The sequence below is a fragment of the Triturus cristatus genome, chromosome 3_1 (genome assembly GCF_964204655.1).
Source record: "Triturus cristatus chromosome 3_1, aTriCri1.1, whole genome shotgun sequence".
Taxonomy (NCBI): Eukaryota; Metazoa; Chordata; class Amphibia; order Caudata; family Salamandridae; genus Triturus; species Triturus cristatus.
The window spans coordinates 68,531,519-68,553,665 of NC_140583.1; the positions used below are offsets into that span (position 1 = coordinate 68,531,519).

General features: G+C 45.2%; 1 protein-coding gene across 1 annotated transcript in view; it reads right to left on the minus strand.

The window, feature by feature from the left end:
- The window catches only part of API5 (apoptosis inhibitor 5), a 111,036-nt gene that overhangs the window by 31,238 nt on the left and 57,651 nt on the right, over window positions 1-22,147 (minus strand). The window contains exons 10-11 of the mRNA XM_085643466.1: window positions 20,811-20,904; window positions 10,712-10,768 (exon numbers count right to left, since the gene is read on the minus strand). Coding sequence (XP_085499592.1) covers window positions 10,712-10,768; window positions 20,811-20,904 — 151 coding nt within the window. The remainder of the gene's footprint in view (window positions 1-10,711; window positions 10,769-20,810; window positions 20,905-22,147) is intronic.

Consider the following 22,147-nt stretch of genomic DNA (forward strand, 5'->3'; position numbering starts at 1 on the left):
ATCTACTATGGCCAATTAGGTGTCCCTCCCTCCCCTTTGAATTGCTTCCATAAACCTGCACCCAGAGTCCCACTCTGGAATCCTATGCATCTGTAAAGCAATTTCATAGGCCTGAAACCACTGATCTAGGTCATCTCCCATTCCATAATCAGACACCAGACCTTTGGGCATGTGTACCTTTCCCTTTGAGTGTACTGATGAAACGCTGCCACCAGCTGTGCTGGATTCAGCCCCCATTGCTTTAAATCCAGCTCCTTAAAGCTCAGCTCTTGAGACAAAATAATTTCTCTCTCTTCAAAGCAGGCTAAGATGAAACTTAGAATGTAAGGTGCTAGTAATGTATTGTATTCACCGTTTTTTCTCAATCACTCTGATTGACCGCTCCATTTAGGTTTCTTCCCACCGTTTCTATAGCAATATAAAGGTTTTCACTTAGCTTAGTGATGTAATGATGTCCATTTTCCATCTACTCTAAGACATCGCTGCCTAGACATAAGCAGACGCCCTGCAGAAATGTGTGACCCGTGGGGTAGGTGATCACTTCCTAACGTTGGCATCAACCACCACTCTATTTTCATTAAACCCATGATTATATACACAACACTACTGAACCTTCCAGTATTAAAAGCATGTCCTATACTAGTCTTTTGTTCTACTCAGAGCAATTAACTCAGTGGGCAAAAACTGACAACAAAGCTTCATAAAGAATGCTCCCTGATGGAATCTGATCTTGGACGAGCCTCGCCATGGTCTTCAAAATTCTTGTTGAATGTTGGGTGGGGAAGACGATTCCTCGGAACACTTGACTGTGGGCTTTTGGGTGGGTTTATGTTATCTGTTTCCGTATCCGAGACATGCGGTATCCACAATATGGGCTTCAAGCACCGCCCCCCCCCCCCCCCCCCCCCATAGAATTGATGTTCTTGCTAAAGAGAAACCACTTCCGTACCTAGTTTTTAGGTACCGATTCACTTCCAGCTACCGGAGCAACTGTCCATCTCCGAATGAAAACGCATTTCAGATGAACTCCACTTAAACAATCAGATCCAATCCGCGACTGGAACGAATCACATAGAGGCATTCTAATTAAGCATTCTTAACCATTTCCAACCGAAGACAGCGATACTAGAATTGAGACACTGGGACAGAGTGCTGCTAACTGATTAAAGCATACAAGAAGCTATCTGTCCCTGCTGCTCATCCATTGTGAGCGTACTATATACACACACACACACACAAGATAACCACACCCCCCTCAACTGGATTCAGATGTACGGCTGTCCAGGCTGATCAAGATACTAGGTGCTCACACACCTGTCCCGATGATGATTTCAACTGAATGAGATCAAAATGCCGTCGACTCACCCAACTCATTATTTCATTATATAAAATAACCAAAAGGAGTTCAGTAGTTAATTGTTTTAAAGACCAACACTTTGGAATATTTTTTTCACTCACTAGAGCACTTTTGTTTCACTCTGTAAGCACTGGATTGTGATAAATATATAAAAACAAGAGCCAAAAAAATGAGATATTATGCTGCAAAGAATTACTTACAAAAAATCATCGTAGGCTGTTCATCATACTTTCCTTTAGGATTGAATTGGTGCATTTGGGTTCCGAATGTAAATACCCTTTTTTCATATTAGAAACATGTATGGGACCGACTGAGCCAATGAACCACTGTTTTTCTCAATATTATCTATTAACCCAGGTTCTTGAAAATTGTGGGGTCCCCCTTGTTTTTCAAATACTTATCTACAATATGGGCTTCGAGCATTGCCCATCATTTTCATTTGTTCCTCTTATTGTTCTTCGTGAATTCCGAATTGACTGGTGAAATGGCTTACTAGACCCTCCTTTTGGACTTCTGTAACATCCCAATTGGACTGCGTCTGTTACATGCGCTCTTACTCATTTTATTTATGATACTTTGAGCACTTTTTTTTGTTGGCGTGCCTTTGCTCGTGTTTGGATTATAGTGGGAAGAGTTTGCGTTTTGTTTACTTTGTGCACGGGCCTGATCAATCAATCTGGGGTTTCTATAGCGCAACTACTCACCAGCGAGTGTATCAAGGTGTTGGGGGGATGGGTGGGGCAACTCCATTGAGTGCTGGGGTCATCTGAAGAGCCTGGTCTTGAGGTTCTTCCTGAACTGGTGTAGTGTGGGGGTTTGCCAGAGGGGGAGGCTGTTCCAGGCATTGGCTGCGAGGTAGGAGAAGGACTTTCCTCCCGTTCTGGTCTTGTAGATGCAGGAGATGGTAGCCAGAGACAGCTCAGCTGATAGAAGTCTCTTGGGTGCGTGGAAGGAAAGGTGGTCGTTTAGGTATGGTGCTTGATGAAAGGTTCGCAGTCACTTCATTTGCTGTGTTTGTTTTGTAAGACTTCAACACTTGAGGAGAGAACGGGGTTTTAATTCACAGTTCTTATAGACGGGGGGACAGCCGAAGCCAAGACTCATACCTGGTCCCTCAGGTTCAAAGTCAGCAGTTCTGGGTGTTAAGCCACACCATCTCAAAATATTGCAGGGCATAGGCTTCAGTGTTTGTTTAGGAGTGGCCAAGTTTCGTCATTTATTTTTCTCTTGATTTAAGTAAAGCCTCACCTCCTCCACAGGTTTCCCCTGCCGGTTTCCTTCTAGGCAAAGAATAGTAGCCATTTAAGAAGGCTGCGCCCCTTTTATTATTTCTGCATGGCATGGCGCGTCAAACCGTTGTACCAGTAAGTATATGTCCTTGGGAGTGAGCTGCTTCTCATGCGCGCCGACCTTGAGCCTGCCATTGCATGTTTAAGGTTCTAATGTGAAATTTTTGGTTTGGATATGCTTTATCTTGTGCCTGCATAACGTGTTCAGTAGACGTGTGGCGCTTTTAAATATGTAATAGCTTTGCTGGAATTGCTTCAGCATTGGTTAAGATCCTGCTGACTGGCCGCACTGCAAGGTACACTATTTGTGGGTTCAGTGCATTTGGACACTAATAACCATATTTCTTCAGGAAACACACCTACCATCGTACTGGAATCTCCTTTATCCCTTGCAACATTTGGCAACGTGCAATTTTAAGTTTGTTGGATCTTTTTGACATAAGGAGCCCACAATTATTTCTGCCCATCTTCTCTGCCACCGCCGTACTAGATTGTCTTTTACCCTGTGCAACATACCCTGACAAGTTCTCCCCTGTGGCACACCAAAGCACTCCCTACCCTGACACACACCGCCTTCCTTGACACCCACAGCAAGAACGACCTCTGCCTCCCAAGTCACTTATGTTGTGCCTACACAATCCCAACTGTTTTCTTCGTAACCAGTTCTGTGGGTCTGAAAGTGTGTATCACGGTCTCAAAGCGCCCCCTCCATATCTCCATGTGCTGCCCCATCCCACACAATCGGATCTTAATTCACTAGCCCAGCATTTTCAAAACAAAGTTGAACAAATTTATGTCACTTTTAACAAGACCAGATCTGATACACATCCTTCGGTAAATTTGCGATCCCCTTGTACTCCAGTATTCACGGAATTTAGACCAGTAACCAACGATGAGATAACTCTTATCCTACAGGCCAAATCGGGCTCTCCCTATGAACATCACCCCCCCCAGGATATTCAAAAGGTCCCTGAGATTCTCGGCCCTACTCTAACCACCATCTTCAATGCACTAGCATTAGTTTCTTCCTTTCTATTTGGCAGAACACAATCGGTTGTCTTGGGCAGTTACGAATCCCCGTCCTTTGGTCTCCCTTGAGGGGTCCTCAATGAACCCTACTCTTTTTAATATCTACGTGTCAGAATTAGCAGTGGCATTAACATCTTATGTGGACGACACTCAAATCGTCTTGTCAGTCTTTAAAAACAGCATGCCGCCAGTTAAAAGATTCAGGTTTTATATGCTGGTAGTCCGCTCATGGATGAGCTCACACTGCCTCAAGCTGAACTCAGGAAAACAGAGATAGTCCTTTTTGGCAACTACTTGGGGGCAGTACCTATCCTAGCATCCAAAGCAAAGAATCTGGGAGTGATTATTGATGAGAAATTGAACTTTGAGGCACAGGTCAATGCAGTCTCCTTATCTAGCTTCTTTTTACGATAGGGGATAAAGAAAATCCTACCTATTATCCCAGCAGATAGTAGGAAAACTGTGGTTACGTGTCTAGTTTTTGCCAGACTGGACTATTGCAATGGGCTTCACCTCAGCATGCCCGAGAAGCAGTTTCATAAGCTTCAGATGATTCAGACTGCCGCTGCAAGTCTACTGTTAGAAATCCCCAAGTTTAAATCAGTCGGAAAGCATTTTCAGAAGCTGCACTGGCTTCCAGTTAGGAGTCGCATTAATTTTAAGGCCCTATGCAGAAGGCACTTCATGGTATTGGCCCTCAGTTCTCGAGGCGGTAACTGCACTGGTATTCTCCAAACAGATGCCTTCCTTCAGAAGGGGCAAAACTGATGCTCCCTTCCAGATTTTGTAAATCCAAATGGGGCAGCAGGAGCTTCATAGTGAGCGCTACGAAGCTCTGGAATAGCCTCCCTATTTCCATAAGAACTCTCCCTTCTCTGACAGCCTTCAGGAAAGCTCTTAAAACCTGGCTATTCAACAAATAGAGAACCCAGCTCACAAGAACCCAGCTCACTCAGCACTGCTAGCGCCAAGACACAGTTTGACATTCGCGCGCTATAATATATATATCTATCTATATCATAACTCTCAGAATGCCTTTGTGCTGCCAATTTGGAGAATAGCAGTCCTGCGTCATGTGTTAATGTGTGGCTGTTTAAGTGGAAAATCTCGGCACGCCTTGCATGTGTCAGCCTTATGTTTACTGTAAGAAGACTCTGGGAGGTCATTGGTCTGCTTCATCTTTCCCAGGTAAATACAATGGAGTTCTTGTTTGCTTTGTGCAGCTTAAAAAGCTGATATGAAGTTACATGTGTGCTCAGCATAAAGTGTGGGGCCTTCATATTGTCCTGGCTATAAACCTGGCCTAGTGATTACCCCTTGTGAGTATGTGCTGGTATGTCAACGAGACCACCCACATTGTTGCCAATATCACACTGTGACCCTCCCTTCATTGTAGCTTGTACCTCACAGGGATCCAGCATCCTTCATATTCTTATTGATACGAGTTGTTAATTTATCATGTCCATGGTGCTAATATTGGGCAGTGACATCTCTGTCACATTAGTGACACAAATGATTTTGAACCATATTTGTGTAACTTTCTAATAGCTGAGAGTCTAACCAGTCACTATATTAGAGCCAATATGATGAAGGTACCCCCGTGCACTCTAGCAAATACATACAAATACAAAAAGGCATACAGATTTGTTGCAAGGTAAATCCTACTTTGTGTGCCAAAATTATACAACTCTTAATATCTGTGCTGCATCAGTACTGCATATTCACCTCTTTATACTAGATTGAAGATTTCAGTGATTCTCTGTCTGTTCTGACTCCTTTACTTTCTGTTCCAATATCTTACTGTTATCATCTTATCTGTGACAAGACAGTTATTACCCTTAGACACGGTGCCACAGCTACATAGTGATTGCTGTCATTAGGTTGCCTCCATACTGTCTTTGCCAACAATGTATGTCATACATAGCCCACTGCACAAGTCTACCCTCCTTCCCATCACAGCTTTGAAGACTGAAAAATTCCATCATTGAGAAAGTAGTACATTTTAAATAATTACAGGACTCTCTGTAGTGTGACTGAAATGATGCAAGTGGATCAGCTTTTCAGACATTTAGTGAGTTCTATGGATATACACTGTGGTATAGATTAATGATTTCAGCTACTATTCCCAAATGGGGAATGGCAGCCATGCTGTGCAATTGCACATTATCTTTTTCGGATAAAGATGGCTTTGTGACCAGGAAAAAAAGCAGTTGTATAGCTATTCTATCCCTGGCAGCACAGGACCAAGGAGAATGTGCTGCTTGGCTAAACACTTAAAAGGTCCTAAAGGCGAGACCTATTGGCTCTGCCAATGCTTGTTCCTCATCCAGCCCCCATATGCTACTAACAACCAGTTTATCATGAGACATGAAAGGCATCCACTTTCTGTGCTCTTTTGCAGAAGTCTTTCACCACGGTTATCAAAGCCATACTCACGCGGTGCAAACATCATGATTTACCTGGAATGCCCATACCAGCTTTACCCTCTCCGACTTTACTCGCCAAACAATCTACAAGACATCCCAGCACGATAAAAGACCAAAATGTTAATATATCATCAAATACCAAAGGTTTAAACCATCCGGTCAAGAGACGCAACATTCTAGAGTATTATAAAAGATTGAAAGGTGATATAATCTTACTGCAAGAGACAAGAATAGACCCAAAAGACAATATTAAACTTCAGGCCCCATGGATATTTGATAATCTACCCAGTGCCACATTAAACTAACCGAGTTAATTGTATTTTTTTTTTTTAAATCATAATTCTCAGTTCTTTCACACTATTACAATGAGGGGAGATGGCTTACTGTTACTGGCAAGAATGACAAGGCTTTTCACACCGTCAATATATATGCCCCCACATACAACTCATTTAAGTTTTGGGATTCTCTAGATAGTATTTGTCAGTCATTTGGGAGATCCGAGCAAATTCCAAGTGGCAATTTTAACCTCTCTATTGAAAAAAATGTAGACAGTTTTGAAATCAAATTCAGGTAAACAAAATCCAACAACCAGAGGAGAAGATTCTGCAATCAACACAACCTTATAGATTATAGGTGACTATTTAACTGCAAAGGCAAAGATTACATGTTATAATCAAAACAACACCACATCTTCCCTACAATATATTACATACCAACAGACAAGAACTTGGTACCAATGACCTCCAATCCGAGATCTGAACCTAACGTCGTCATTTCAGCTAATGCATGCATGTCCTTGGAAATATTGACAGGCGAGAACATGCCACCGGCAAAACAATGGAGACACTATGACGCGCAGCTAGAGGACACAAAATCAAAGGACAAAGTCCTTGAGTAAATCATGCAATCTAATAGAAACTCATCAGTTATTTCACGGGATACATTAAAAGCCATTTTGCGAGGCACAATGATAATGGCAATTAAAAAACAAAAGCCACAAACAAACATTTACATCTGGAAAATAATATTAAATATTTAGAGCACACCAAAGGTTCAGCCTCCTTAAAAAAAGGCTGCATGCTCTTCAATATGAATATAACAGAATTTTAAGAGCACAAAAATGGATGACAAACAACGCCGACAACATGAAAAAGAAATAGGGCGAGGAAATAATAGGAAAACAAAACATATCCATAGTCCATGCCATCAAAGATACAAAAGGAGAAGTACTTATGTCAACTGGGAACATATGCAAAGCATTTCAAGACTTCTACTCTAACCTATACAACTCAAACAAAGAAATCTCGGTAGAGTACAGCAACCATTACTTAAATAATATTCCCATCCCTCACATGGATCAAGCAGATCATACAGATCTCAACAAACCGATTAACTCTGACATTTTAGACCCACTGAAAGCCCTTTTTGAACAATTTGGCGAAAATGGTGCAAATTCAGGAATGGCAACCAATGCCACGATAGTCATCCGTAAAGAAGGCAAGAATCACACAGACACTAAAACCTAAAGACCCATATCCTTAATTAATATTGATTACAAATTATATGCAAAATGTTTAGCCTGCAGTCTTGAGAAGGTTATTGGCAAACATATCCAGGCTTTGTTAAGGGGAGGCTAGCGGCAGATAATAAGGCTATTCTACCATGTGATCAACAAAGCCAAAAACTTACATCACCAGCCGTTTCCATAGCAATAATGCAGAGAAAACCTTCAATAAGGTCTCCTGGACTTTCCCGCAAGCAACTGCAAAAATAAGATCTGGGCAACAAATCATATGCATGCCAATGGTGCTATGTTCCAATCGAGAAGCTAGAATTAGGAAATTTGCCAACTCTCTAATCAATTCAAATGATCCCAGGGACCTTATCAGAGATGTCCTCCGTCTCTGTTGCTGTTATTGTTCGAGCCACTGTTAAGCACATGAAAGACTAATGCCAATATTAAAAGGAATTCCATTCTTGAGTTGTAGGCAACTTATAGCGGCATATGTTGTTGACGTACTCATTTTCATGGAAGATGCACACATGGCTATACCGGACATCATGACAGAAATCATTGAATACTCAAACGTCTCTAGCTATTCACTGAACACAGAGAAAACCACGGTCTTCCCACTGAATGTCCCCTGTACCCCAAAGGTAATAGGTAATTCCGGGTTAAAATAGCAGTCAACTTCAATAAAAATCGAGGAATCCACTTTACCTACAATCTCAACACTTCGAGGACAATCAATTAAAGCAATACTCTTTCCAGGGTCAAGGGTCTGTTATGTTTTGTCCTTTAAATATATTAACTGGTGGGGAAGAATGGACATCAAAATGATCATTGCTCCCCTGCCAAACTTCTTATCAGGCATGGTTCCAGTCAATCCCTCTCCCTCCTTCAAATCGCTAGATAAAATTATTCCCGACTTGCTCTGGAAATCCAGGAAGGTGAGGATCTCTTTATACAAACCCAGACTGAATAAATCTAAAGGGGGCTTGAACTTACCGGATTTCCAGAGAGACCAGCTTGCATTCCTAGGTGGTTTTACCCTGATAGGCTGTGTCCCCATTTATGGTTTGCAATTGAAGCACAGTTAATGCGACCTTAAACCGTATGTTGTAGCCTAACAATGAATCAGACTAGCCTTTTGCCCATGGAACTCTCGCCCAGTCATTCAGAGCATCTCAAATGCCCCGAAACAGACAAAAATCGAAACAAAAAAAATTATAAATTTAGACATGGCATCACTCTGTCAAGAATTTTGGTATGTTTGTTGTACCAAAGCCCCCTCTGGGTCTCCTAGGCTAACAAGAGTATCACTCTTATTAAAGATCTAGGCTCTCCTGATAAACCTATGCCCTTTCCCACCCACACAGCTAACTTTGCCCTACACAACAGGGATTTCTAGAAGTTCCTTAAACTAAATTTTGCTCTTTGGGAAACAGCCTTTCCCCACACCCCGGATCAACCCACCATGCTCCGTAAATTTAAAGAACATGAAGAACATGACCACACTGCGTCAAGACTTTACAAAATTTGTGAGCCATTACATGATCATCTGACAAAACAAATGAAGAAATACATGGGATGTACAGATCCCCCAAATCCCAGACCCCAACATCTCCGGACTTAATCTGGGAAAGAATTTGGCATTCACCCTTCACAGCAAAGTTAAACCTTCTCTTGCCCAAACCCATTTCTGGTCAATACATAATACTTATTGGACTACAGCGGGACTATAAATTTGGTCTTCTCAAATATATACTATGATGGAAATGCATCGCCACCAGGGGATATTGAGCGCAAGTTTTGGTCTTAGAGATTCAATATCCAAAAAAATCATACGGAATATGTTTAAGACTCATCTAAAATTATACCTGAACATCATAGTCCTGAGCATCTCTGCCTATCCACCCAATTTAACTTCTCTCCCAAATATCTATAACTTATAGAGATGTTGGGATCCCCTTCAAAAAATGGTGGGATCTACTTTGTACACCAGAAGAACCGACTATATTGTGCACATCAAAGCTCACTCATTTAACAGAGGAAAATCTGGACAGTTTTGATATTTACCTACATAAAAGTCAAACTTCCTTAGGTAAATGCAGATTACCTTTTCCCACCACATTGACTACCAGCAGCACCTTAGTACAGCTTTGCCCAGTCCCCAACCCACCCATCACATGAACTGGAGCAATCTATCACACACCTGTAGATGTCCCCCTGCTCCCTCAAACCCAGCAAATGGTGAGCGATTCCTACATGTCGGACGCTTAACACCCTTACAGCCAACCAAGCACAGATCTCTCCGCCCCTCCCTCCCTCGCCCAATGAGATCTCCCTCTACCCCACACCTTTTACCCCCATCTATCTTGCTTTAAGAGAATACAGTCCACCAACAGACTAGATCTAGCAGGACTGTGTTCATCAACATGTACCGCTATTAACTTGGCAATCAACATACTGAGAGATGGATTGGTCTCCAGTGTGAGGCCCCAACTTTGGAATGCCAGCAACTCATGATCTAATATTTTCATATCAGTGAACTTTTTTTACAAGATCTATTTCACCGTCTATGCAGCGTGCCCTGTACATCTCAGGATCTTTCCACAATCATTCCGGCTAGGTTTTCAACTTGAGCCCAATCTTCCGCAGAGAACTCAAATATTTAAGAAACAGAGGGTAGCTATAAATATGTACACATTTGCCACACACAAGAATCGCATCAGTCTATGAATTAAAGGCTGGCCACATGAGACAATCGCACTGCTATCCTTTTCACTGAATGGTGTGATATTCGCACCAACGTTTGCACCAGTTTTGGCAGTCACAAATACAGAACAGATTACTTCTTAATGTTTTGTTCAGATTGTGTCATGTAGCACCTGAATGTCTTAACAGGGTTCTATTGAGGAGCCCTGTGAAGCCCCCCTTCCAACTGTGAAATGACTTGAAAAATGATTTGCTGGAAAGAGATATTTCAAGAATGAACATGGACCTTAATTTGCTCCCCATCACATATATGACCACTACCAATTGTCCGCAATGAGGCATTAATGAAAAGTACTAGCACAACTGAAAACTCAAAGCCAAAAAAGCTGACCTTAATGAGGACATTAATGTTATTCGTGATCTTCAGGGCCACTACTTTGATTTTGTTCTGTGGAGAAAAGAAAGACAGTGTCACTAACAAACATGGGTACTGACTTTGAACCCTCATTGTGGCACTAATATTTGTTTAATTTATCTTTGAAGGTACCAGTGTAAAAGTAGTTTGCTAGCATATGAATATTGATTAAAAAGACCATTTGCATTACTTACTGAACATAAGGACATAGAAATAATATCATATGTTCATCATTACAAGAAATAACATTGCAACTGATTTGGAAGACTTCGGCATGGCTCAAGATCACGTTATCCTGAAACTTGCAATGCAATCTACCAAGGTAGATTTCAACTTGCAGTGTTGGTATTTGTGTTTAGGTTCGATTGATAAAATCGTTGTTATATACATCTAATTAATGTTTTTCATGACACCTGGGGAGGGGTGGCCACTTGAATCTTCAGAAAAACAAACTACAATTCTATGCCTTAAGTGAGCTACGACATTAGTCTTCCATGTGCGCCTACTGTCGTTTCACATGCTGTGCATGAACTGTATGTAAAGCAGTACAGCCATACTCACTATGGTGGGGCTGTGGATGAACAAGTTACTTACCTTCGGTAACGATATATCTGTAAGAAACAGGTTAGTTATAGATTCCTTACCTTAGAATTACCCCCCAGACGTCAGAATGGATCTGGAAAGTTTTTTCGTCAGCAGTACCCCTGCGCATCGGAAGGTGGCGTCGGACGACTCCGCGCTCGGCGGCAGCGCCGTGACGACGTCGCAGTAGCTGCATAGACGCTGCGCTGACATCCGTTCTGTACACGACTTTCCACGCCAAAAACGCAGAGCCATGCAAGACACGGACCACATGTGCACAAAACTAGGGCCCTGAAAGGATGTCCTTAACCCTAGAAGTCAGTTTACAGAACAGGGAGCATGGGTGGGGCGTGAGGAATCTATATATGACCTATGTTTCTTACAGATATATTGTTACCGAAGGTATGTAACTTGTTCATCTGAAAGAAACAGTTATATATTCCTTACCTTATACTAGATACCCCAGCAATACCAACCCCGGAGGTGGGTCTGCAAATAAGTTCACACCAGAAAGTCCTGGAGAACAGAATGGCCAAAAAAGCCATCTCTCCAGACTTGGCTGTCCAGGCAGTAGTGTTTGGTGAACGTGTGCAACAATGCCCACTTAGCTGCCTGACAGATGTTATTTAGGGGGACTCCTCGTTCTAGTGCAGTGGTAGCTGCCGTCGCCCTGGTGGAATGGGCGCGCAGTCCCACTGGAGGCTCATTCTTTGCTAAAGAATAGCAGGCTTTAATGCACAGAACTACCCACATGGAGGTTGTCTGTTTGTGCACGGCCCGAGCTTTCTTAGCGCCCACGTAACCAACAAAGAGCTGGTAGGTTACCCGGAATTGTTTGGTGCGATCCAAGTAGAAGGAAGGCACACGTTTTGGATCCAGATGGTGGAACCTCTCTTCTTCTTTTGAAAGATGAGGAAAGAAGGTGGGCAAAGGGATGGTTTGGTCAATGTGGAAAGAAGTAACCACCTTACGAAGAAAGGAAGGTATAGTTCGTAGGACGACTTTGTCTGGATGGACAGATAGAAAGGGAGGGCTTGGAAGAAAGAGCTTGTAGCTCCCTCAACCTGCGCACAGATGTGATGGCCACCAGAAAGGAAGTTTTTAAAGTGAGATGCCCGAGAGGACAGTTATGTAGTGGCTCAGAGGAAGCGTACATAAGATAGGTTAGAACCAAGTTCAAGTCGCACTGAGGCATTACGAAGGGAACAGGAGGATAAAGATGAGTAATGCCATTAAGGAATCTATTTACAACAGGGGACTTGAAAAGAGAAGGCTGATCAGGAAGCCTAAGAAAGGCTGAAATGGCCGAGAGGTAGCCCTTTAGAGTGCCCAGAGCAGAGTCTTGCTGGGCCAAAGAAAGGAGGAACAAGAGAACCTTAGAAAGAGGGGCGGAAAGGGGATCCACAGCCTTTGCTGTGCACCATGCCACAAATTTGTTCCATCGACAGGCGTATACCGTCTTAGTTAGGGACGCCTAGCTGCCAAGACAACATCGCAGAATTCGGGAGGCAGGTCAAACGACTGGTCGAAGTGGTATAGGCGGAAAGGCATATAGAAGACCGCAACTCCACTTGTGACGAAAAGCGTTACATAGGAAAATCTAATGCACAGAACTGCTGACATTGTGCTTTCTCTTCAGCTGCGAATGGATCTAACTAAGGCTATTCGTGATCCATCATGCACCTGTGGCTGAGTGTCCGCACTGGCGTTCAGGGAACCTGTCAGGTGTTGAACCACCAGGGATATGCCCTGATGTTCCAGCTATGTCCAGAGGCAGAGGGCTTCATGACATAGGGTCCACGACCCCACTCCGCCTTGTTTGTTGCAGTACCACATGGCAGTGGTGTTGTCCGTAAACACCTGCACTACTCTTCCCCGGACAGAGGAAAGGAATGCCTCGAGTGCAAGACGAATCGCCTGAAGCTCCAGAAGGTTGATGTGAAGCCCGGACTCCGCCGGAGGCCAGAGGCCTCTGATCACCGCCTCCCCCATGTGGCCGCCCCATCCCAGAAGTGATGAGTCGGTCACCACTGTGAACTCTGGTTGAGGAAGGGAGAAGGATCTGCTGTCCGCCCAGTCCTGGTTCGTTAGCAGCCACTACTGCAATTGGTGTGCAGTGCCCTCCACGATCTGGACGCAAACTGACAGATAACAAAAGACACACAATTGATGGGAGGAAATGCAGAAAAAAATCAAAACATTCACCTCCAGTCAAGAGATCTGGGTTAAATCCATCAATTTTTTGCTCACCATGCCACCCCAGTTTAGACCTGGCCATATGCAAATCAGTCTTGACCCTGTGCCTCATGGGAACAATCCAGCCCGAACTGCCAAGCCAGGTCCTCCCTGGACTGGAAAAAGCATCCTAGGACTGGTTGCAAACTGACAGATTCCCCTGATGTTGTTCCCATTGGAACTTCAGGTCCCACTGAAGAGCCCACATATGCCTTCTGGCATGGTCCACCAGCAGGATGCAGGAGGACATCAGGCCCAGTAGTCGGAGGGTCATTCTGACCGAACTTCGGGATATGGGCAGAAAGAGCAGAATCGTAGTCCGAATATCCCTGTTCGGGAGGATAAACCCAAAACTGCGTTGTGTCCAGTACCGCTCTGATGAAGAGGAGCTTCTGGGAGGTGGTTAGGTGTGAATTCGGCACGTTGATGGAAACCCCAGCGAATGTAGGTCTGCCATAGTCTAGAGGTGGGAGACGACAGCCTGGGGCGAGGCCGCCTTCAACAGCCATTTGTCGAGATAGAGGAAGCCTGGAAACCCTGATCTGCGCAGATGAGCTGCGACCACTGTCATCACTTTCGTGAACACCCAAGAGGCGCTGGTAAGGCCAAAGTGGAGCATGGTAAACTGAAAGTGCTCGTGGCCTACAGTGAACTGTGGGCAACACCGGTAGGCCGGCAAGCTGGGGATGTGAAAGTAAGCCTTCAGCAAGTCCAACGCTACCATCCAGTCTCCAGGGTCGAGGGCAGACTAGACCTGAGCGAGCGTCAACATTTTGAACTTCTCCTTCTGGAGGAAGCGGTTGACGTACCCGAGATCCAAGATAGAATGCAGGCCTTTGTCCTTCTTGGGCACCAGAAAGTAGTGGGAATAGCAACCACGACCTACTTCTGGCGCATGAACGCACTTGATGGTTCCCTTGGCCAAGAGTGCTGAAAATTCCTGTCGGAGAAGGGCCTGATGATCCTCAGACATGCGATGGTACTGAGGTGGCATGGATGGAGGGGTAGTCTTGAAGGGGAGAGAGTAGCCCCTTTAGACTATTTGCAAAACCCACCTGTACGACCTGATGGTGCGCCAGCGGGGAGGTGTTGGCGAATCCTGCTGCCCACTGGCGTTTGGTGGCACTGAAAGGCAGGACTAGGAGGGTTTGGAGGCTGCTGCAGAGAGGGCAGTGGTGAACTGGCCCGCCGGCTGGCCCACAGAATCACGACGCTGGTTCCCACGTCTCCGGCCACGCAGAGGCTGCACAGCTTGCGCCGGCCTGTGGCCCTGGGTGGGATGTGGCGGGACACCCCTTCCGTAGCCACGAATGGCAGACTGCGCAGGGCGGGTGGTGGAGAGGCCCAAGGACCTGGCTGTAGCCTGAGAGTCCTTAAAGCGCTCCAGCACGTTGTCTGCCTTGTCGCCGAAAAGGCGACTGCCATCAAAAGGCATGTCCATAAGAGTGGATTGAACTCCATGGAAAAACCAGTCGACCGCAACCAGGTGTAGCATCGAAGGTCTACTGACGTGGAAATCGTACTACCTAGTGCTTCGGCGGGATCTAGTCCACAGCGGATGGTAAACTTCGCTGCGTCTCTCCCCTCGGCAACTGCACGGGAGAGCACGGCCCGGGCCTCCTCCGGGCACTGAGACAGCACCTGCGCTACCGTATCCCACACAGAGTGGGTGTAAGGGCCCAACAGACATGCAGTCTTTACCAACCGCAGTTCCAAGCTGGTAGAAGAAAACATTTTCTTCTCAAGGTGGTCCAGCTTTTTGGATTCCCTATTGGTGGCGAGTTAAGGAATGTGCCTTTGGAAGTAGAGGCTTGGTCCACCAAGCTCTCAGGGGTGGGGTGTTGGGAGAGGAAAGTGGGGTCACCCGGGGCCGGGCGGTGGCGTCGGGCAATCATCCTGTCCACAGGAGCCCCTGTGTTGGGCCTGGACCAGGTACCCAAAAGTATGTCAGTGAGGGCTTCATTAAACGGCAGCAGGGGCTCTGAAGAGCTTGCTGCCGGTTGAAGGACTTCTGTCAGGAGGTTAGTCCTGACTGCCACCATAGGTAGCTCAAGGTGGAGAGCCTCGGCCACCCTACACAACACCACCGAGTACGACGCTCCCTCCTCTGTAGCCACGGGAGGAGGAGACAACATGCCATGGTCTGGTGAGGTATCCAGACCACTGGCTTCCCCCAATTCCTCTATCCAGTCCTGCTCAGAAGTCAACTGGTCAGTTAAAGGGTCCCCAGACCCCTTCCAGTCCTCCTCACCCTCCTCTGGCTGCCAATCTGGTCTCAAAGAGCCATGTTAGAACAGGGGCACAAAAGTACCAGTCGGCGTCCGACGACACCGGTCCGACTCAGTGTCTACCTCGAGGTGGAGTCCGGGGTAGATGTCGGGGGGACACAGCTGAAGTCGGTTGCGGACATGGTGCTGGTGGAATCGACGCAGGGAGAGGCATAACCAGGTCGACCGGCGCCCATCCCGATTCAGGCCTGGATCCAAGGGGACCGTGCGGCGCTGAGGCCCAAGCTGACGAAAACCCAGGGCGCCCATCCGAGTCCACGGGGTCAGAAGGCACAACATCAGAAGCGGGCTGCCCGAAGATGGCATGCATCGCTTCGTAGAAACCCTGAAGCTAGGCAGGGGTCGCACTGGGTCCCAGAAATGGAGGGAAACCTGAAGTCGACCCAGTGGGTTCTGCACGCGGAGCCATGGGAGGGGCACCACCCGCATACCTCGTTGGGTCGGCTGACAGACGGGGAGAAGTCGAAGAGTGACAATGCTTCTTCGACGACTTCTTGTGCTTTGACTTACCCGACCCCCGAATGCGAAGATTTAGACGAAGAATGGTGCTGGCTCCGCGACCGGTCCCTCGACCTCTTCCGCGACCTCGTGTAGCTTTCGAGACAGCTCCCGCAAAGACTTCTGGGCCATGGTGGTGCTCCAGGCGATAGAGGCACACGCGGTGCGGGTCCGTTACTGACATCAGTCAGTTACAGGAACAGCAGGCTTTGAATCCAGGCATCCCGAGAGCACCAGGAGTAGATGGACTCAAAAAACGGATTTGACAAAAGTTGAGAAACAAGTCAGTCAAAAAGTGACAGGAGGTACCGCTCTCTCCGGATCTAAGCTAGCAGGCGCGGAAAAAGAACGGACGTAAACGCGTGAGGGCGGCGTCAATGTAGCAACCGCAACATCATCCCGGGGACCACGACGCTAAATGCGGGGTCGACCGATGCCACCTTCCGACGCGAAGTGGTACTGCTGACGAAAAAAACTTTGCGAATCCAGTCTAATGCCCAGGGGTAATTCTAAGGTGAGGAATCTATTACTGTTTCTTTCAGATGTTTTACTTCACTAAATTCTTTTTTCTAAAACAATCAACATAATAGTGTTTAGTAAATGTGTGTACTGTGGTCTATGTAACTACTTGCCAAGTGTGAGCTATTGATTAACCAAAACAAATAAATATTGTAGTTCCCTTCTAACGACTGAGTGAGGTCACAGTGGGGATTGGGGACATGACCGGCAATCTCGTATGTGTAGAAAACTGGACTTTTGTTGCAGTAGCCTACACGCCCCCCCCAACACTTTTTGCCCCCTTTTCAGCTGTTGAATGCAGGTTTCCGACTCAGACAGTGCACTGAGGCCTGCTAACCAGACCTCAGTGCCAGTGCTCCTTTCCTAGAACAAAGTGATGACATTGTTTCACAGGTGGGAAACTAGCTAAGCAGGAGGAATGTTGCACTGCCAGCCAAGACACCTCTAGGAGGGGTGGTCTGAAGAGAACACGAAAAAAGGAAAAACTGTTCCACAATTCGCCCTTGCGGCCCCATGTAAGCCCCAAGTAAATGATACCTGGGTATATACCTCGGGCATTGGGACTGAAGAGGGTTCCCTAGGTCATGCAGACTGCCACTGCAGCATGCACACATAACCTGGAGCAGACAAAAACAACCAAGTCAACATGGCACACTGCCTGTGTGCCATGCCAACCAGCACTCACTAAGGTATAGGTAAGTCACCCCTCTAGCAGGCCTAACAATCCTAAGGCAGGGGGCACTATCACAGGTGTGGGCATTTTTGCATGAGCAGATATGCCCCTAAAATATTTAGGTATATTCCCGAATATTGTGTCAGGGAAGCCATGGAGAGTACATGGGCTGGAAACTTTAAAACTCGAGTTTCACAGCACAACGATGACTTCTCTGAACAAAGGAGTGTTTAGTACCAAACTATTACTCTCAAACTCACACGGATGCCAGTTGGGATTTGCTTAAACATACTCACAGGGCAATCCAGAGGTGTCCCCTGAAAAACAACCAACGCTGGTGTGATGACAGACTGGCTTTAATCAGCCTTCCACCACCAGATATGTTTCTGGACCCCTGGGTTGAGAGCCCCTGCTCCCTGGGACCAGAAACAAAAGCACATCCTGAGCGAAGGCGTCGCACCTCCCCCAGGATGGGTACAGTGTTCCAGAGGGAAGCTTCAAATCTCTGCTACCTTTGTAATGAGACTCCCAGCCTCTGCTGCTAGCAGCAGATGGCAGCCCCCGGTTTAGACCCCCACTTTGGGCAGGAAAACCACGAAGAATAGGAAGTGTGCCCACCTCTGCCAACTCCACCCACAAGGTGCAGGAGGCGAGATGGAGCACATCTTTCAGTCCTGGCCATCTTGAAGATGGTGGAACTCTTCCCATCAGGGATAGGATTATGTCTCCCTCCCACAGAAGGGTGGCATCATTGAGGGTTTAGACACCCCAGGTAAGGTGCCCATTGACCCTACCCGTCACTCCCTTAAAAAGCACCTAAATCTAGTATTTTAGGTGGTTCCCTTACACCCTCAAACTAGTTCCTGCCGACCTAAAAAGGACTGTCTACAGCTTCAAAGACCCTGCCCTGCAGCAATGGACCTCCATGACCTCTGGTAGGACTGCCTGCCTTTGAAAAAGACCAGAACTCTAGAGAACAGCGGCGGTCTCCAAGAAAACAACACCAAGGAATTCTGGTGCCCTTCAAACCAGTGGGGACCAGTTACTGAAAGCAGCAAGTGGCCTGGGGAAGCTCACCAAGCCCATCCTGGGGGAGGAGGCTTGGCACCTCGTCCCAGGATGGGCACTTTCTCACAGCATCTGACTAGGACTTGTTTTGTAAGCAATACCAGAAAGACAAGGTATAGCAGATCAAAGAACAAGAGGCCTGCAGTCAGCTAGCCAACCTGGTGTTTGAGAATTTCAATGGTGGAAAACCAACTCCAGATTAGGACTGGACTTTGCTGGCGTTCAGACACTTGATGGCCTAGCTCAATGTGGAAGTTTTCCTTAGGATGAAGAACTCGATTTTGTCAATGTTTAGTTTTAGGAAGTGCACATTCATCCAGGTGATGGCTAATGTTCAACACAACTGAAAGTAGACTGGCAGTAACACCACTCAAACCAATTAATTGAGGGCCTTCATCATTAGCAGAAGAGAAAGCTGAGGCAAACATAAGAGATGAGAGGGAGTGAATCATGAACATAAAATCAAAAAATGGAGTAAAGTGTAGCCATCATGAAAAGAATAAAGCTAGGCGAAGGCAAAATCCCTAACACCTAAAATGATAGAGGGTTGCATAAGATGGTCATGCGGTTTTGTACAGTGTCATATGGAGGTTGTTTAAAGCAACCATCAGAACAGTCTCCATTCAGTGCCTAATGCTGTAGCAATGCTGTGCAGATGTGTTATCTTCCAGAAAAAGAAAGTGTCCACAATTGGCTGAACATTACTTTATTTTCAAAGGGAATAGGAGAATACATATAGGCAAATAATTGCCCATGGACTGGTCATCTGTTTCAAAAATGGTAGGTCGTCTTTGAGTCTATACAGACCACTGAACACCAGAGAGATATTTCGTTTATCAGTAAGCATAAGAGTGATGATCTCCAATGCCATACTAATAACTAATAGTTCTCATGAAACAGCGATCTGAGCAGAGTCCGATTTGATAGACACCAGATTCCTGTCCACAACAGTAGTGGACATAAGAAAAAATACATTCAAATCACTACAAAAATGGGGAAGGTTAATGAGGATAGAAGAAAGGAGAAGTGTCTAGGGATGCCAGAGACATAGAATTCATTTTTCAATTTTGACACCAAGTCTGAACAACAATTGAAGAGCAGTAGAGAGGATGTCGGAATTTGCCATTAGGGACTGAAAGGTCCTTATCAATGTTGAAGACACTTTCACCACGTTTTGAGGACAAAGAATACAAGTGACTTATTCTTCAGCCCATTTTACAGAAACAACCCTCTCAGCCGCCATCTAGGTAATCTAGATGAGGCCAAACGTTGGCATATTATAGGTACTAATAAAAAAGTGATGAAAGAAAGTGACTTTTTTGTAGCCATGCCCAGAGGTTCTGAAGCCTAAGTGTTTTAATAGAAGCCTAGGAGAAGGGGGCAGAAAGAGCAAACCCCTTTCAGTTAACATAATACTTATCCAGAGTGATCAGATTTGTTTTGTGAACACTGCAAACCGCTTCAGAAGCAAGTTATTTAAGTGGTATCTTGATGTAAAGGAAGAGGGGAAAAAAAGCTAGGGACAAAATATTTTACAAGTCTGCCAAAATGGGTGCCCTATATATTTAAGCATCTCCTTTACACAGGTCCATCTTTTCCTCCTATTAACAAAACACTCTGCAATGCTATTACAGCACAAATTGGTTGTATGCTCCTAGTGTCAAGTCAAACGCAGGTATCTGTACCAGAAAATGGACAACCACAAAGCAGAGTCCAGATATTTAGGTGAAAAGCAGGGTATTTTCAAACCAGCAACCTGAGAGGGCAAGCTACTGGACAAAGGTGGGTGACTGCTTTGAGTAGCACTTTCTAGTTCAGCAACAAGATAACCACTTCTAGGAAAAAATGGTTAAGTGATTTGTCGAAAGTGAATGATGGCAAAGAAAGTCACGGTCACCCTTCTTTCAGTAACTTAGACTGTAACCTAGGATGCTGCATGTAATCACATATATAATTAAATCGAATAATGCTCCCCCATCTGTAAAAGCCCACCATTCACTTCAGAATCTCAATGGGACATGGTTTAAGCTATATTCTTAGCACATATAGAGTTAAAATGTACGAAGACAGGAGAGGGCGATAAAAGAGAAAGCACTACATTAATTTATAAAGATATAAAATCTCCAGAACGTATTTAAGTCCAGATTGTTGGTTAAGAGCTGTGAAAAACACACACCCAGCAGCAGTTCACAGCAGCCGCCAGAGTTCTTACCTCTTCCGTTTTCAATGCGTCGCCTGTTTTTCCTTGTAGGGCAAGGCGCAGCTGTCTGATATACACTTGGAGGCCACGAGCAAAATACTGTAACCTGGGGACAACAGACATTAATCAAACCACATGCAAAAATAAGAAATAACATATTACCGCTGCTCTATAAATATCTACACATGCAACTGACCATTTTGGAGGGCAGAAGTGAAAAAAGCATTGGCATAGCCAAAAGGTCTAGCTTTTGGGACCTTATAACAGTTAAGCCAGAGCTATAGGCTTTGCAAATGTCTTTAAGCTATGTTGTAGAGTAGTGTGGGTGCTGTGCAGCATGTTGATGAAATACAAATAGCTAGGTAAAAGATAGATTAAAGATAAAAGATACATAAATATAGATAAAGATAGATAGCTAGATATATGAAAGTTAAGAGTTTTTTTATGCAACGCATTATGTATATAAAGCTATGATTGTCGCGTTCACAACGCCTCCCTCAAAACAAAGATGGAGTACATATGTTGAGCATTACCGGACAGAAAACTGATGTTTGCAGCAACTGGGCTCCTGCTTACTTGAATTGCCAACATTATGCTTTATTTCTATAAGGAACGAATACCACAATCAACCAAGAAGCCCCATACACCATGTATAGGTATTGTAGTGAAACCGAGATGTACACAGATTAAAAGTGATCCTGGGGTTTCTGCTTCAAGCTCCGTCCTTCCCTGGGTGCTGCTGCATTTTCAAAGCGCACGCCCATGCGTGCAAAGGAGCCGCGCAGCCCAGCTCAGATAGAGGCTGAGAGGGAGTGCACTCAGCGTTTTGAAATATTTATTTCAGTGTTGTACAGGGGATCTTACAGAAAACAATGCTAGTGTCTTGTCAGGTATGTTTTCACACATCATATGGAAATGACCGGAGCTTGAAGTTTTGGTGATCGAAATATAGTGAGCAGATCAAAAATACTATAAAACAATGACAAGTGAACCGACCGATTGCTGTATAAATGAAGATAGCAGATGCCTGTCCAGAACGGATTCTAACTAATGTGTCCTGTGTGTGCAGTTTTGTTTTTAGGTTCGAGAACAAAATTTCCCTAGGGGGAAAAAAGTGCAGCGTGAATAATAGCAGAAAAGAAAGGCTTGTGATGACCCCTGTGAAAAATAATGCAATCATTTAACAGCTTGTCACTCTTCACCCGCCTCTTCGTGCTCAAGCACCTCCCTCACCCAGCAAACTGCAAGGGCACTTTCGAACTGTAAACCAGTGTGCTGCCCCTTGTTGTATGCATGCTCAGTGAAGGGGCCCATTCCGAAAAAGGCAGTGCTTGTCCTGCAATTTACCA